Source organism: Phocoena phocoena, chromosome 1 (assembly GCF_963924675.1).
Source record: "Phocoena phocoena chromosome 1, mPhoPho1.1, whole genome shotgun sequence".
Lineage (NCBI taxonomy): Eukaryota > Metazoa > Chordata > Mammalia > Artiodactyla > Phocoenidae > Phocoena > Phocoena phocoena.
The window spans coordinates 18,190,239-18,206,452 of NC_089219.1; the positions used below are offsets into that span (position 1 = coordinate 18,190,239).

The 16,214-nt window shown below is 52.8% G+C and overlaps 1 protein-coding gene across 2 annotated transcripts in view; it reads right to left on the reverse strand.

The window, feature by feature from the left end:
• Window positions 1-672: 672 nt before the first annotated feature.
• ASAP3 (ArfGAP with SH3 domain, ankyrin repeat and PH domain 3) overlaps window positions 673-16,214 on the reverse strand; it is a 31,312-nt gene continuing 15,770 nt past the window's right edge. The window contains exons 5-24 of one of the 2 annotated variants that reach the window (XM_065876718.1): window positions 11,337-11,471; window positions 11,018-11,103; window positions 10,495-10,570; window positions 10,224-10,310; window positions 9,937-10,046; window positions 8,982-9,051; window positions 8,587-8,674; window positions 7,209-7,257; window positions 6,905-7,095; window positions 6,693-6,826; window positions 6,309-6,403; window positions 5,948-6,125; window positions 4,925-5,010; window positions 4,650-4,765; window positions 3,987-4,054; window positions 3,785-3,892; window positions 3,438-3,633; window positions 2,349-2,574; window positions 1,685-1,775; window positions 673-747 (exon numbers count right to left, since the gene is read on the reverse strand). In XM_065876718.1, the coding sequence (XP_065732790.1) occupies window positions 673-747; window positions 1,685-1,775; window positions 2,349-2,574; window positions 3,438-3,633; window positions 3,785-3,892; window positions 3,987-4,054; window positions 4,650-4,765; window positions 4,925-5,010; window positions 5,948-6,125; window positions 6,309-6,403; window positions 6,693-6,826; window positions 6,905-7,095; window positions 7,209-7,257; window positions 8,587-8,674; window positions 8,982-9,051; window positions 9,937-10,046; window positions 10,224-10,310; window positions 10,495-10,570; window positions 11,018-11,103; window positions 11,337-11,471 (2,265 nt within the window). The remainder of the gene's footprint in view (window positions 748-1,684; window positions 1,776-2,348; window positions 2,575-3,437; window positions 3,634-3,784; window positions 3,893-3,986; window positions 4,055-4,649; window positions 4,766-4,924; window positions 5,011-5,947; window positions 6,126-6,308; window positions 6,404-6,692; window positions 6,827-6,904; window positions 7,096-7,208; window positions 7,258-8,586; window positions 8,675-8,981; window positions 9,052-9,936; window positions 10,047-10,223; window positions 10,311-10,494; window positions 10,571-11,017; window positions 11,104-11,336; window positions 11,472-16,214) is intronic. The other variant, XM_065876710.1, reaches the window with a different exon arrangement.

The window sequence follows — 16,214 nt, forward strand, 5'->3', positions numbered from 1 at the left end:
AACCAGAATGGATACAGGCTGTAGACAACTGCAGTGCTATTCAGGTGTAAGCCAGCTGATTGTCAGTCTGCCCCTAGGCCCAGGACCATCCTCTGGAATCTAGCCCTGTCCATTTCCAAGCCTAATTCGTGGGACCGGCTGCCCAGAAAGGGACCACATCTTTAGGACCTTTGTCTTATTCCTGTGACATCTGCAGTGCCTAGCACAGGAATGGACAGAGCCAGAACTCAGTCAAAGAATACTAGGCTAGTGAATGGCTGAGAAGACAGTCCCTAGTCTGGCAGAATCCCTGGCCTGCAGAATAATGAAGGCAGGTTAGAGCCCCCCAGACTGATGGAAGAAACACAGTCCTGGTCTGATGAGGGACTGGAGGTTCTGCAGTTGGAGCTGGGTCAGGAGCACTTGGGTCCAGCCATAGGGCTCCCTGGTCCCTGGCAGGTATGAGATGGAGACAAACTGCCATCAGCCCTAACATGGAGGGGCCCAGTGTCCTTGGCAGGGGCGTGGGCCCATGTCAGGGAGGAAGGCCAGCCACAGAGGCACAAGGGACAGAGACAGCAAGACCCCAGGGCATAAACACCTCAGCTCCCCAGTCTTGTGGGCTCAAGTCCTAGCTCTGAATGCTGGCATCCAGCATGGGGGTGGTTCAGGCGTGCAAGGGCTAGTAAGGAGCTAGTCTTGCAAAAGCTGCATAGAACTTGCTGGGAGAACCCCAGTCCTTGAACCGTCTCCTTCAGTGAAGCCGACCTGGGAAGAGAAGGATGAAAATCGACATTTCTTAAGCACCTGTTATATACCAGCTGTTTATCTCACTCAGTTTCAAAAGGTCCTATTGTAGGAACATGAAATTATCCCTATTTTACAGATGAAGCTGAAGCTTGAAGAAGTGAAGCCACTTTTCCAAGACCTCCACGCTTCAAAGCCCAGGCTCTTATTATCACACACGTCTCAACAACAGGCATCAACTAAATGCTGGGTGATGGACACCTGGTTGTAGACACACATTTGTGTCTGGTACCTGACGCTGACAGACTGAGGATGATTCCCTAGAGAGACCCAGCTCCTTCCATCCCCTACTCTCTCAACACAGACAACCAAGGCCAACCCTGACAAATCCCCAGGGGAACCAGGAACTGAGATGGCTTCCTTCTCGGCACAACTGCCTCTGTCCTATGCCCACTCCCAGGCTCCTCATCTAAATATGTATGATTGTGCGAGACTGTGATTCAGCAGGGAGAAGCTGGATTAAGGATGACAGCTCTTGCCTTGTCCCTGTCACATCCCTCTATGCCTGGAAGTTTCAGTGGATTCCAGGAGACTCCTGTATAAGAGGAGAGCTGTGCAAACCAATGGCTGGTACACGGCCACCCTAACCCTTCCTCGTCTGCAGGGAGTGCTTCCTTCTCTGAGCGACCAGCCTGGCTGACACAGCTTTGCTCACCCTCCTTTGGGGAACAGTCAGAGCTTGGGCCTTGTCACCTCTGCCACCTCTCAAGGCCTGGGCTCTCCCCAGCTGCACCCATCCTGGACTGGGGAAGGAGGAGCAACAGGACAGGGACTGGGCAAATGATGGCTGCCCCCAGTCCTGGACAGAGGTCTGCCGCCCTAATACACTTACTCTTGACCAGCTCCGCCTCCCACGTACCCTTTCACCGCCCTTCAAACCACAGTCCCGGAGTCTTACCGGCATGTTCCTTCTGGGTAGAGGCTGCCGGGCTGAAGGACAGTCCTCCAGGCTCCGGCCCCCCCGCCGATAGGAGCGAGTGCTCTCAGAGCTGGAAGACAGGGAAAGGCCAAGGTGACCCCTGCACCCAGAGAGCCCCTTAGAGTAGGGGGAAGGGTTCAGGAATAGAGCAAGGCTGGGGGCTTGGACTGGGTGGGTAGAGAGTCCACGAGGCCCCCAGGCTGGGTGCATCACAGGCCCCAGAGGCCCAGAACTGACCTCCACACTGAAAATTTCACATCTATTCCCCAAACTCCAAACTGAAAGGGTTTGCAAGGAAGAGAGGACTGGATCCTGGGCTGGAGGTGGGGACAGAGTGAAAACCCCACTGTGAACCTCTAGAACAAGCCACAGTTGGCACTAGGCCTTCGCTCTTCCAGCTTCAGCAGCCTGAGCCCCAGACTCCTCCCCAGCTCTTCAGGCCAGAGGCAGGAGCAGGTGTGTGAATGGGGAAGGGGTCCAATCACCTTCCACTTATGGTCTAGCATTTCTGCATTGTTCATGGGCCTCAGCGCTGGAAGGTATCCCAGGCTACAGGCAGGCACCGTTTAGAGGTGGCGAAGTAAATGGATGCTCAGAGAGGTCAGGAGACTTGCTGAGACTGCACAGGTGGGCTTTCACCAACCTGAACCTAACAGGGGGATACATCTCTGAAGGGGTGGTTCCAGATGTCAGGCTGGGTCGGGAGGGGCCCGGGGGCTCCCAGAGGCCCTCTTCAGAGCTGGGTAGGGTTTGGTTGGGACCCCCAGGTTCCACGGGGCTTGTGAGACTGCAGGAGGAGGAGGCTGGACTGCTCAGGTTCTCAGGGACCCCAGCAGACTCCGAGCTCAGGCTGGGAACTTCGGAACGATCTGAAATCAGAAGTGATAAAGCCTGTCTTTATCACTTACTCTGTGCTCAACTTCAAAGCAGCTTTTGGCCTCTGGGATCTATCATGGTTTTCTCCCAATTCCCCAGCTCTCATCTACCTGTCCAGCACTCTCCTTCAACTCTTCACCATCATGCTTCAGTCTCATGGTTCATCATGTTCATTCCTGATGGCCAGGGCCACACTGACTAGCACTGTTCACTTCTGCTCCCACTCTCTCCTCAATCTGGACTCTCCTGCTTGTCCCTCAGGCTCAGCTCTGATGCTGCCTCCACCAGGAAGCCTTCCTAACCCCCCTACCAATCCCAGCAGGAGACTCTCCCTCCCTCTCCCGAGTTCCCAGAACAAGCCTGTTCATTCATTCAACAAATAGTTCTTGACAACAGCCAAGCACTGTGCTAGGTGCTGGAGAAATAGTAGTCAACAAAACTTGCTTCTGTCCTTTGGGAATTTATCTTCTATATCGCACTGTGCCTTATATTATAATGAATTACATTCCAGTTTTTATCTCTCCCACTAGACTGTGCCTCAGTAGCCCCCAAGGGACTCAAGACAGTGCACGCTTACAAAATGCTTCTCTCTCTTTTTATTTCAGTGAAGCATTGAGGAATTTGGAACAAGACGGACCTGGGTTGGAAGCCCACATCAGGGACTTAGCTATGGGATCTTGGACATGTTACTTAACATCTCTCTTCCTTTACCTGTGAGGGGGAGATGATAACCCCTACCTGACGGGTGACAGTGAGGACAGTATGGACTAACACAGCACTCTGAGCTCAGTGCTCCAGCACATAGCAGGCCCTCAACGAATGGCATGAGAGCATTTTTCTGGGCAGCCAACCATACCTCCACTGGCATGTCCCGCACGCCCTTGGGCCATGGTCCGAGAAGGGTTTTTGACCGGCAAAGGTGGGGGGCAATCCTCACTCTGGATCTTAGGGGCAGCTGGTCCCAGGCTGGCGATGGTCTCGTAGGTCTTGTTGCTGATGTCCAGCCTCCCACTGGCCCAGCGGACCTGGGCTGGGGGCTTCAGCGGGCAGCGCTGCTGGGGCAGAAGTGTGGGAGGGAGGATGCCCTTGGTTCCTCCAGCTCAGCCCCGCCCCTCCCCACATCAGGTCCCATGTGGACCTGGAAGACCATCAGGTCTTCCCTTCGGCTGTCTGGAGGCCTGAGAGGCGAGGGCTGGGACGCACCTTCTCTTCCTCATCCTCCTCACTGTCAGAGCCAGGCTCTGTGGAGATCCCCCAGGGGTAGTCCAGGTGCAGGGGGAAGGTGAGGGTCCCGGCATGGGCCTGCTCCAGCTGCCAAAAACAAAGCCTTGGCAGTTCAGAAGGTCAGGGGCTCAGCAGAGAGACAGAAAGGGTCAGGGGCTCCCTCTCCTTCCCTAGACCTCACCAGCTCCTCACACTCTTTGTGCTGCTTCTTCCGGGCTATGTCCAGAGCTGTCTCTCCTGCCTCGTTCACTGTGAGGGATAAAGTCAGGGGTCGTGGTCAGGGTCAAAGAGGCATTATAACTTAGAGGTTAGGATGAGCCTTTGGGATCAAGATCGTCTGGGTTTGAATCCTGGCTCTGCTACTTCCTGGCTGTGTGACTTTGGACAAGTGACTTAACCTCTCTGGGCCTTAATTTTCTCATCTATAAAATGAGTATGATACTTGGAACTACTGACGAGGTTGTTATGAGGATTAAATGAGTTAATATACATAGAGCACTTGGCACATTACCAGGTACACATTAAACAGTAAATCATAGGATTACAAGCACTATTATTCAGATTCAGTTAATGTTTATTTGTCTAGGTACTTTAAGAAACGTTGTTTTATTTTATCCTTTCAGCAGGTCTGCTAGGTCAGTGGTATTATTCCCATTTTACAGATGAAGAAGCTTAGGTTCGAGAGATGAATGGACAAACCCCAAAGTCACAAAGGTGGTCAGAAGCAAGCCAGGATTAGAACCCAAGTCTGTGTGCAAAGTCCATGCTTGTTACCAGTGCAGGAAGTCCCCCAGGAGGGGTAGTCAGGAATGGGAGTCTGATGGAGGAGTTGTCGGAGCCCCACCTGTGCCAAGTGAGGCTCTCCCTTTCAGCAGCAGCTTGAGGCAGTCAGGTTGGTTGTAGAGAGCAGCGCAGTGCAGGGCACTGTTCCCGTCAGCAGCCTTGGCATCCAGGTGACCACTGTGGCGGGGTGTGGGGGGATGGGTCAGGGAGGAAGGAAGGGAACAGACAGGTGAAGGGGTCAAAGTCAGGGGGAAAAGAGAGAGAGGAAAGGAGGGAGGAGAGGGGGAGAAGAGGAAGGCAAGGGGAGCATGAGGAGGTGGGCAGGGAGGTTCTCACCCGTTTTGGATGATGAAATCCACCAGGGGCAGGGAGGCCTGGTTGGTGACTCTGACAGCCAAGTGCAGGGCGAGCTCTCCAGGTGCCTGAATACATGTCCACACCTCTGAGTTTACCCCAGTTCACCTGCCCCCCAATATGACCCTCTTAAACTCTTGCTGCCCCCTGACACCTCCAGATATGAAGCTGCCAGAACCCCTGAGAGAGGAAACTGAATGCGGAAACCTCATGTTTGGGAGGAGGATGAAAGGCCATTCCTTCACTGCTTCCTTCAGTGGTTCTACCTCCTCCTCCCCAGTAGAAGGTGTTTCCCAAACTTGGTTCTTGGCCTTGGACTCTTCTCTCTGCTCCTCTCTCACTGCCCCCAGAGACGTCGAATAACCTCAAGCTTTCAGTTAACACTCACGTGTAGGCTGCTCCAAATTCTTACCCCGTCTAAGTGCTACACCCACCCTGCCCACTGGATAGCCCACGAGATATCAGGCAGACAGCTCAAAGACATGGCATCCAATTTTTGATGTCCAATCAGTGTCAATTTATTCCTTCAAATGTCTCTGATATCCTTTCCCCCTTGGCTCACGTGATGTTTGTTACTAGAATCACCAGTGCAATAGCCTTCCTTGCTCTGACCTGACCCACCCCTCCCCATTTCTAAGGCTATACAAGGGAAAAAAAGATTCTAACGTTTATCGCACATATATTATGCACCAGGCCCTTTCATACGGGACTTAATTCTCACTTCAACCCCATGGGTGCTATCATTAACCCGTTTTACAGATGAGAAAATGAGACTCAGAGTTCAGTAAACTGCTCAGGATCACACAGCTAGGAAAAGACAGAGCCAGGATTTTGGCTCGGGACTGCCTGACTTAAGTTGTGCTCTCTCCCATTTACCCCTCTGATGGGTGGGGTTTGAGCAGACGTCAGAGGTGGGGCAGGGGGGAGTAACAGCCAGCCCTGGAGGAGGACTGGGGCGTGCTAAGTGTGGCTGGGTTATAAGTGGCCCTTGGAGAGGGTTCTCACCTGCCCCTCAGGCCCCGGCAGTGGCTGTCCAAAGTCCTGCCCATTAGCGAAGGCCTCCAGTACTGACAGGAGGTCCCGGTTGCAAATGGCCGTCCAGAGTCTCTGAGGCTCGGGGGTGGACCGCCGGGCAAACCTGTGTTCCACATACTTGGCCACGATATAGTCCCGGCGGGTGCTCCTGTCAAAAATAACCTCGGGATGTCAGAGCAAGGCCCGTTTCTACTCAGCTGACCCTTGAAACCACCCCACATGTCCTGGACTCTTCCAGATCCGAGGCTCCCCTCTCCCCAGACTTCTCCCTGGGAGCCGGGAAAGCAGAATCCCCCGGCCAGAATCTGCCCCCAGCTGAGAATCGCCTTACATGTCACTCTCAGTTGAGGGTTTAGGGCCGCCGTGCGAGGGCAGCTGGGCCTCCATGACCTCATTGAAGCGAGTGTTTCCGATGTTCAAGGCCAGCTGGGTTCGCGGGAAAGTAGTGGGGGTAAGACGCGGTGGTTAGGACAGCGCCCCCTGGAGGATTGAGCTTCCAGAGGTCCCGCCCCTCAGCCTCCCTCCTGGTCCAGGCTCGGCTCCGCCCCGCCCATCCTCTTTTTGGCTCGTCTGGGTCCTGCCGCAACTTGGCCCTGCCTCACCTTGGCCCCGCCCCACCCGACCCCATAGGCTCCAGCTGAGTCCTTCGGGCCCAAGCCCCGCCCCCTCATCAGACCACGCCCCTGATCGCCCTCCGGCCCCGACCCGCCCTCACCAACAGCTCGGAGGGGCCCAGCAGGTCCAAGGTGAGGGACTGCATGCGTGAGAAGCGCACGCCGAGCTCGCGGTGGACGCCGGAGCACTGGATGCAGGTGAGCACGCCCAGGTTGGTGCTGAGCCAAGTGGGGTCTGCAAAGTAGCGCAGCTCGTGCCTGGAGACGCGGGCCCCGCCCCTCCGTTTCCACCTCCCTCCTCGTCCGGCCCCACCTGCAGCCCCGCAGTCGCAGCACTGGCCATTCCCGGGCCTGCTCTTGACCTCGGCGATGAGCAGCTTGGTGAGGTCCTGGGGCTCCCCGTCCAGCCCGGCGCCCCCCCAGGGCCCCGGGCCGCCGCTGGGCTCCCCCAGAAAGGCACTACTCAAGGCTTCGTCCTTGCTGTTCTGCAGCACTGACACCCACCTGCGGAGAGTGCGGCGTGGCGTGGGCATGACGCCCGCGGTGGTGCGGTCCTGTATCGGGCCGGAGGCTGCTCCCCTCCCCCCACCCCCAGGCTAGCCGTGGGGGACACTCACGCCTCACACTCATGTTCGTCCTCCGCCTGGAAGTGGTATGTCCTGTTGTCTGTGGGGAGAGGGGCGTTGTCTGGCTCACAGAAATCCTGCTGTCCTTGCTGCCCTGGGCCTGGGAAGCCCTCACCCCCACCGCCGGCTCCAGACGGAGGTTTTGTTCCTTGGAGCCAGGCTCTGCTAAGCTACAGTGGGCGGGTAATGACAGTGGCCAGCAGAGGGGGCAGTTTCTCAGAAGAAACCTCCAGAGTAGGACCCCAAGAAGGCCCTCTGTGTGAAGCCCAGCTTCCAGGGTCAGGCGAGGTTTCCCAGGGCACAGGGCCCCCCTCAGCTCACGGGGAAAAGGAGCCTCTGAACCTACGGCCCCCTGCCCTCCCAGCCCCACAGCCTCCCTTCGGGTCTTCCTGCTCCCCACCTCTCCCCCTCGTCCCCCAGCCCGCACCAGCTGCCAGATTGCTGGGCCAGAGGTTCCACTCAAATCACGCCACTTCCCTGCTCCAAGGCCTCCCATGGCTCCCTCCTGCCAGGAAATAAGGTCCAAACCTTTAAGAGGCGGTCCCAGGCTTCATCTCCCACTACTGCTATGGGAACCCTGCACCCTGTCTAAACTGGAGGACCCACTCTCCTGGTTCCATGCCTTTCATCTCCTGAAACATCCTCCCCCAGACTCTATGTTCTGTGTCCTTCAAGGCTAAACTCCGAGAAGGCTTTCCTGATTCCTCACAGCAGGGCAGGCCTTCCCTCACTCTAATATATCTTTTAAATTTTATTTATTTATTTATTTATTTATGGCCACGCCGCATGGCTTGCGGGATCTTAGTTCCCTGACCAGGGATTGAACCCAGGCCCTCGGCAGTGAGAGCGCTGAGTCCTAAACACTGGACCTGACAGGGAATTCCCCGCTCACTCTAATCTCTGATGGTGCTATATCTGCACTTCTCTTCTGGACATTCCCCATCACCTTGCAGTTCCAGGTCCCCACCTCACAACCCTGCCAGACAGAGCTCCCTGAAGACCAGATCTAGGTCCTTCTCAGCCTGCGCTGGCGCTCATGAAAAGCCTGTCACCAAGACCCCAAAAGATGAAAACTGAACATTTTAAAGTAATAATTTTGAAAGCCAAATTACCCAAATCCATTTAAATATGCTTTACAGAAATAATCATATTTAATGTGGGGTGTGGGTGCATTTTAATGTTTAATGTGACATGGGGTGAAGCCTCTGAAAAGTGTCCAGAGCTTAAGGAGTCTTATGCCTGCCATAGCAACTATTTTATAAACACATGTGGAATTGTACACAGGCCCCTAATTGGAGCCTCCCAGGAGCTGACAGGTCTCTCAGAGAAGCCCTGGGCAGTTGCTGGGTAGGGGGCAGGGACTACTCACGGGTCACCAGGTCAAAGCACTTTTTCTCCTCGGGGTTTGGCCTCACTTGGCACGTCAGCAAGGTCAGCTTCACTGGTGGCCGGTTTATCTGTGCGAAGTTGGGGATGGAGGATGTACATGTTACCCTCTGGGCCTCCCAAACTCTTAGGCTTGTTTCCCAATCTGTTAAATGGGCATAATAATCGTGTTCCAGTGTATGTCTCCCCTCTCCTAGCACCTCAAGGATGTGGAGTGTGAGGCTTTGGATCCCTTCCTCCCTCTCACAGGGAGTCTCCAGTTCCCTGGATCCAGGTTTGCAGCCAGTCTTAGAGGGAGGGTTTGACATCTGTCTGCTCTGAACACCAGGAGGAGAGGACCTATCATGTCCTGAGACCCCCCAGCCCCCCAGGCCTCACCGTGCTGTGCGAGATGGTCAGGCAGCCATACTTGACCCCACACTTCCTTTTCTGCCAGACTCTTCGAATTCTAGGGCCCAGAGGGATAGAAAGACAGTCATCAAGGCTCACACCTAATTCCCCCGTATCAGTGAACAGAGTCCTGGACCAGGACTCACTTCTTCACCTCTTCTGTCCCGTGACCCCTGTGCCCCTCACTCCCTGGGCTCCCTTCTGCTGGAGGGGACACAGCCCTGCCATTAGGAAGCTCCCAGTCAGACAGCCCCACTCTCTAGGAATCTTTATTCTAAAGGGGCATGTGACCTTGGCCCTCTGAGACCTTCCAGTCTGATGGACGAGACAGTTCCCAACCTTAGGGACCTCCTAGTCTGAGAGGAGGAACAGGTTCTTGACCACAACAGATGAATTATGGTTAAAGACAAAGCAAGATAAATATCGAGCCCTCAAAAATAAAATTAGCAAATCCATGATCAAAGCTACTTGGCACTTTTCCTGTAAGAGGTAAATATTAATCGGTTTAACAAAGGTATTCTTCTCTGATAAAAACCGATTAGTAAGTAAAAAAAATTAACGGATTCCCATAAAGCCCTTTGCATTTCACAGACTGATTTTTTTTTTACACCAGGGAGAAGGGCACAGTCAACAGTTTCATTTCCAGGCAGTCAATATATTATAGAGATTACGGGTGAGGCCATGGAGACTGTCTAGTGCATAATAAGTGCTCAGAAATTGTTCGCTGCTGCTCTTCTTCTTTACGTTAAGAACAACCACCAACTTTAGCAGAAATTCACGAGCCCAGGATTCTGATGATTTTGCACTGCCAGAGTGGAGGGTCCCGGAACCCTCAGGGTCTACACAGATGATAGGAACAGTCCCTTCAGGCAGCTCACCCAACCCTATCATTTACTAGCTGGGTGGCTTTGGGCAAGTTACTTGAGCTCTCTGAGTCACTTACCCATCACTTTTCTTGTACAGAAAGCCCACCTTCTCTGTCCCAAACTGCTTGTTGCCTTGGTGCTGGTGGATGCTGTAGCCACCTCCTGAGTTCTTCCGGCTCAGAGTCTCCTGTTCCTCGGACATGCAAAGGAGACCTCAGGGCATGTGGGTGGGAAGAGCCCCAATCTGCAGGGGTCTCACTCAGGGAGACTTCTCAAGGGGACGCTATGGGGTCTTCCTTCTCTCCCTCCCTCCAGGGTGGGCCTTGGGAGTGGGCACTTGGTTGGGTATGATTCAGGGGCTGACTTCTCTGCTCTCAAGCTGCAGCGTCCCTCGGAGGGAGTCCCGGAGCTGGGTCAGCTTCTGTAGCTCCTCCTCCTGGGCTTGATGCAGCTATGGGACAAAGGGCAGGACCCCATCATCAGCCAGCAGATGTGCCAGGTACAGAGCCCAGACCCAGAGCAGCAGGGCAGTAGCCGCCTTGCTCTCTGGACAGAAGCCAGCAATTCCACAGCAACAGATTCTCCCAGAAGGACAGGGGACTTGACCACAAGCTCAAGGGTGAGGCCCAACTTACTGCGTGTACTGAGGCTGCCAGCTTCTCAATGAAGGGGGACAGGCTCTGAGCAGCCTTCCAGCCATCTTGGAAAAAGCTAAGGGTGTGAGGCCAAACAAGGGACCAGAGAGAGAGATGAAAATGAGAGGGGAAGTGTGGGAGAAGGTGCTCTAGAGATCACAGGGCATCTGGGGGCAATATAGTGTGACGGCCACGAGCAGGCACCCCGGAGTCAGAGTGTCTGGGTCCAGATCCCACTTCCTAGCTGTGTGACCTTAGTAAATCTGAGCCTAAAATTTCTCATCTATAAAATGGGGATACTAGCAGTAGCTGCTCACAGGGGTGTGTGTAGGGTACGTAGTACTTGATACGTGGTGAGCATTCAATAAAGAGCAGCCGTAAAAAGCATTACGAATGAGGTACAGACACACACGGAAGCCTCAAGGGTCTGCCAGAGCCTGGGGATGGCCTTGTTCTCGGTTGCCTGAAGGGTCAAGGGGCAAGCGACCGTGGGGATGGGGGTGGCACACGGGGAGAAACCTACTTGTGCTGGGCGTGGAAGAACTTGATGAGGCTCTGCAGGAAATCAGGACCTTGCTTCATCTGGCTCTCCCCGGCTTTCAGTAGATACTGGGGAGAGGGCAGGGAAAGGTGTGTGATGTGAGCAAAGCTGAATCCTGGGCACAAGGGGCTGCCGTCCCCATCCCAGGCTAATCCTTTTGGCCATGACTGGACCTTGGTGACCCCTCAAGGGCCATCTGGCAAGGACCTGGGCTGAGACTGTGACTGGGACCCCGGGGACGTTCAGGGATACAGACAGGAAGACACATCCCACCCCTCCCTCGGCCTGGGGCACCCCTTACCTCACACATGTGCAGCTGGAAGACGCGTCGCTCTCTCTGGGTGTCCTGCACCACCTCCCCGGCACTCCCTCCTGTCACCCTGGCCCGGTCCCTCTCCTTCTCCAGCCTGGCCCTAAGCCCCCAGGAAAGAGAGGCCTGAACAACTCTCACTATCCCTTCGCATGGCCCACCATCCCTACATGCTCCTGTCTGTACGGGCACACGAGAGTGAGGGGACCCTCCTCTGCGCAGCTGTGTGGTGGGGCTGGGGTACAACGGTCAACAGTGTGGATTCAGGGAATGTACAGGCTGGTGAGGGGGGGAGTCAGCCCCGTGAATCAAATCACAGCCTTGAAGAGAGCAATGGGAGAGTAAAATGGGGGATCCGACCTCATCCAGCTACTCAGGAAGTGATGCTGGAGCTGGGATCTGAAGTCAGAGGAAGCTAGGGCTGGGTGGGAGGATCAGACCACGGGACAGCCCAGAGGCAGGAGAGATCAGGGCTCATAGCGGAGACAGAGAGGGAGGTGGTTCCACGTGAGGTAAAGAGAGGCCAGACCACGCAGGGCCTGAGTCAGACCGTGTTGACGTTCTTGGTCTTTATCCCAAGAGCAATGGGAAGGAGTTGATGGTTTCTAGGCAGGGAGGGGATGGGCTCAGATAGGGCCAGATGGGATTGGGGGTAACCAGTTCTGATTTTTCTGGAAGGGATTTAGGACCATGTGGGTTAAAAGACCACAAGGTGCCTTCATTCTTCTGAGCCATGGAGCTTCCCATTTAAAGCTTAAAAAACCTTGATTCTTTTCTTTGTAGGTGAAGACAGAAAGCACTTCCCATCCTGTAGCTAAGAGTAACCTGGGCTTTCTCCCCTAAGGATCTCAGAGTTGGTGGTTTCTCCTGTTTGTGGATGGGTGGAACTGTGTATAAATGGTTTCCTGGAAATCCCACACCCATCAGACCACCCACTTCCAGCCAGGAGAGTATTTCCAAATCTGGGGCTGGACGCATGAGACTGTGAATCCCGTGTAAAGGAGACAGCTTGTGTATAGTTTTGCTCCCAGTGGGTGCCAGCCCTGAACAAAGAAAAGAGACGTGGGATAACCTTACATCTGCATTACTTCCCCTCTCCAAGCCCCAGTCTCCTCATCTGGAAAATGGGGACCTCTATCTGTACCCAGATGAGATAAAGTATGCAAAAGACTTAGCAGACAGAAGACACTACAGTATAATATTATAGGCCCCTTTAAGCTTCAGTTTTCCCATCTGTAAACTGAGGAAGCAATGACCCAGACTGAGTTCTCAGGCCCCTTCTGGTTCTAAAGTTCTAGACCTTACTGACGTCAGACCTCTGGAATGGTGTTTATTTGCAGAATCTGTCCCTGAGACCCAGAGGGCAGTTTCTCAACCTTGGAACTAAAGACATTTTGACTAGATAATTCTTTGCTGTGGGGGGTCCTCCTATGCATTGTAAGATGTTTAGCAGCATCCCTGGCCTCTGCCCACTAGATGCCAGTAGCATCTGCCCTGTTGTGACAACCACAAATGTCTCCTGGGGGTGCAAAATCACCCCGGGTGAAAACCACTGCTCTAGAGCAGAGTTCTGCGGGGTTTGTGTATGTGTGTGTGTGTGTGTGTGTGTGTGTGTGTGTGTGTGTGTGTGTGTGTGTGTGGTTTTGTTTGTTTTTAATGGTTTAGGTTTTCCTTTAGGTTTTCCCTAAAGCTTTGTGATACCTCAAGAGGGAATCTGTGGCAGGGGCGTGGAGTTAGGTGAGGACTGACCCTGTGAACGGGCCTGGGGGTCAGGGCAGATGCTTTTTTGGGATCTGAAGATGAGCAGCAGAGAGAGGAGTGGTGGCCAGGCCTGAGCAACAATAAGCCTGGCAGCTTGCTAAAGAGACCTAGGGGGAGACTGAGGGGGCAGAGCAGCTGGGAGAGGGCAAGGGCAGCTCCCATCTACATTGTTACCATATCTGCAAAAAGTGAGAGGGACTTCCCTGGTGCTCCAGATTTAACAGACTCTGCGCTTCCACTGCAGGGGGCATGGGTTCGATCCCTGGTGGGGGAACTAAGATCCCGCATGATGCATGGCATGCACCCCCCCAATAAGTAAATAAATGGGGAGAAATGAAAAAATAAGCTAAATATTTATCAACAGGAAGTAGTTAAATAAATGATGCTATGTGCACATATAGGAATACTATGCAGCTGTTAAAAAGGATGGGGGAAATCTATATATACTGGCATGGAAAGAAGTCTGCTCCAGAGTATATGGACAAAAAGGAAGCCGCAGTATAGTACAGTGGCTAGAAATGTGGATTCTGGATTTGAATGGCAGCTCCCTCACTTACTTAATCTTATAAATCTTTCTGGGCTTCAGTTTCCCCATTTCAAATACGAGGCTAATATTGCCTAGTTCTCAGATGATTTAGTGCGCTGGAAACACTTAGTGCAGTCCCTGGTGTACGGTGAGCCCTCGATAAATGACAGGGTTATGATGGTGCTAGTGATACTGATGTAACTTGATGATTCCCTTAGATCATTTATTTTTATTTATTTATCTATCTATCTATGGCTGCTCCATGTGGCTTGTGGGATCTTAGTTCCCCGACCAGGGATTGAACCTGGCCCCCAGCAGTGAAAGCGCTGAGTCCTAACCACTGCACCGTCAGGGAATTCCCTAGATAATTTTTTTAGTGTAGCATACTTCCTATTTATTTATTTAACATTTTTTAATGCAAGGTCTAGTGGAGGTTAAAGGACAGAAGCTACTTAGCTCAGGATGAAGATAAGCTGTGAAGTATGATACATGGCCTTGTGAATTACCATAGCTCTGTCCCTCAGCCTCAGCTATGGTAATTTACAAAGATTTCCCTACGAAATGACCTGATACACCTCAGACTAACAGCTGGGAGTGCTTTCATTCCACCGCACACAACCCCACACAGAAAATGGCAAATCCCATTCCCTCCCTGTCCTCAAAGTATGACCGATGTTTCATAAACATTTCAAATGTTAGGAATATTTTTATTTTCTTTGAATGGAGTTGCAGCAGGAATGAAAAGTGCTGAAAGGCTAGTTACTAAGAAGATAGGGATAACTGGAGGAGGGGACCACAGCCACAGCCTAACACTGTTCAGGGAATGAGGAACAGGTACCAGTGGAGTGAGGAGGTAAGGGGGGAGGGAGACGGGAGAGGAAAGGAATCAAAACGAATCATGCATCTGCCAACCTGACACCTTGAACCACCTCTCCTGTGATGCCTTTTCCAACCACCCTTCCCTCCACCCCAAAACTGCCTGCCTGTTCTGCCACCTCTGTGCTGATGCCTTCATCATAGCACTGTCACTTTCTATTTTCATTATTTTGGGACCCACCTCCCTTCTTGCTTACAAACCAGTGGGATCCACTAAGGCAGGGATTGTGGTGATATTTTTTCCCTCACGACTTACTTATAAATTGGGGATAATAGCACCTTTCCCTTCCAAGATGAATAACTGATGACAGACGTAAAGAGCTTATCACAGCAGTTGGCACAAAGGAAGCTCTTAAGTAAGTATAAGTATTAGCTGCTATTATTAATAATTATTTTTAAGTGCTAATTTTGTGCTGAGTGCTCTGCTAGGCCCTTCACACACTAAAGCAATGATCTCATGACGCAGGAATCATTACTCCATTTTACAGATAAGTCACTTGTCCAAGGCACACAGCTGCTAAGTACTAGAGGATCTGAACCCAAGTCAGCCTGATGCTAGAGCCTCAGGGACAGCAGTGGTAACAAACACTGTGGCTCAGATTTGTTCCATCCCTCCTTCCCTGCCTGGTTCCCCCAGCTGGTGACAGTCACAGTGTCTTTTCTGATAGATCACGGTCAGGGACTATTTTCCAAAAGATGAAGCTGAGATCCAGAGAAGGGAGGTAATTGCCCAAGATCCTAGGCTGGTCGGGGAAATGCTAGGAGCAGAGGTCTGGGCTTTTGCCTCTGAACCCCTTGCTGTGTTATTCTGGCCCCAGTTCTGGCTCAGAAAGATGGCCAATAAGTACGTGTTGAACTGCAGTGCCAGGTGCTTATATGCACTGCACTTATTTCATCTCCACATCAACCCTGCAAGGTATCGTTGGCCCCATTTTTCAGGTGAGGAAACAGCCCTGAAAATGGAACAGCCTAGATAACTGTGTCCCCTGCACAGGGCCTGGGATGCCTTCCTTAGCAGCCCCAGGTGGAGAGGGAGACCCCCTATATGAACAACCAGGGGGTGAGAATCCCGGTGGTATTCAACAGATACTATCAGGGCCCCTGGGCCCTTGCAGTTGCTGCCCAGACTGGTTTGGTTAAGAATGAGTTTGGAATTACACAGCAACGCATGGCTCGCTAATATCTAGCTATACCTGGAGCCCTCATAAAACGAATGTACACAGACACCTGTGCCAGGACATGTAGCTCGATCTATGTTATAGAAGCAGGAGCCAGGAGACCACTGGAAGAAGAAGGCCAGACTCAGAAGTCCTGGGTTCTAGCCCAGGTCCTATCAATCACTCACTGCGTAACCTCAGACAAGCCCCTTTCCCCATTATTACACACAGTCTTTTCTTTAAACGAAACCTTACAGGCAAGATCAATATATCAATCTGGTAAAAGCAGAGCTACTTGGGGAAGGTCAGCAAGGTAGGGCTTATTCTTTCTATTTAGTAGATGATGCCCTGAAAGGCTAAAAGGCTAAGGGCTTAGTCAAGGTCACTCAGGAAGATGAAGACCATGTGATCACACATCAAATCATAAAGAGAAAGATCACCTGCCTGCCTGTCCACACCCCTCCCTAGGCCTCTGATGAGAACAGATGGCCACGCTCATCACAGCTCCCACACCCTTCACCACAAGATCTACACCCACAGCGGGAGTGT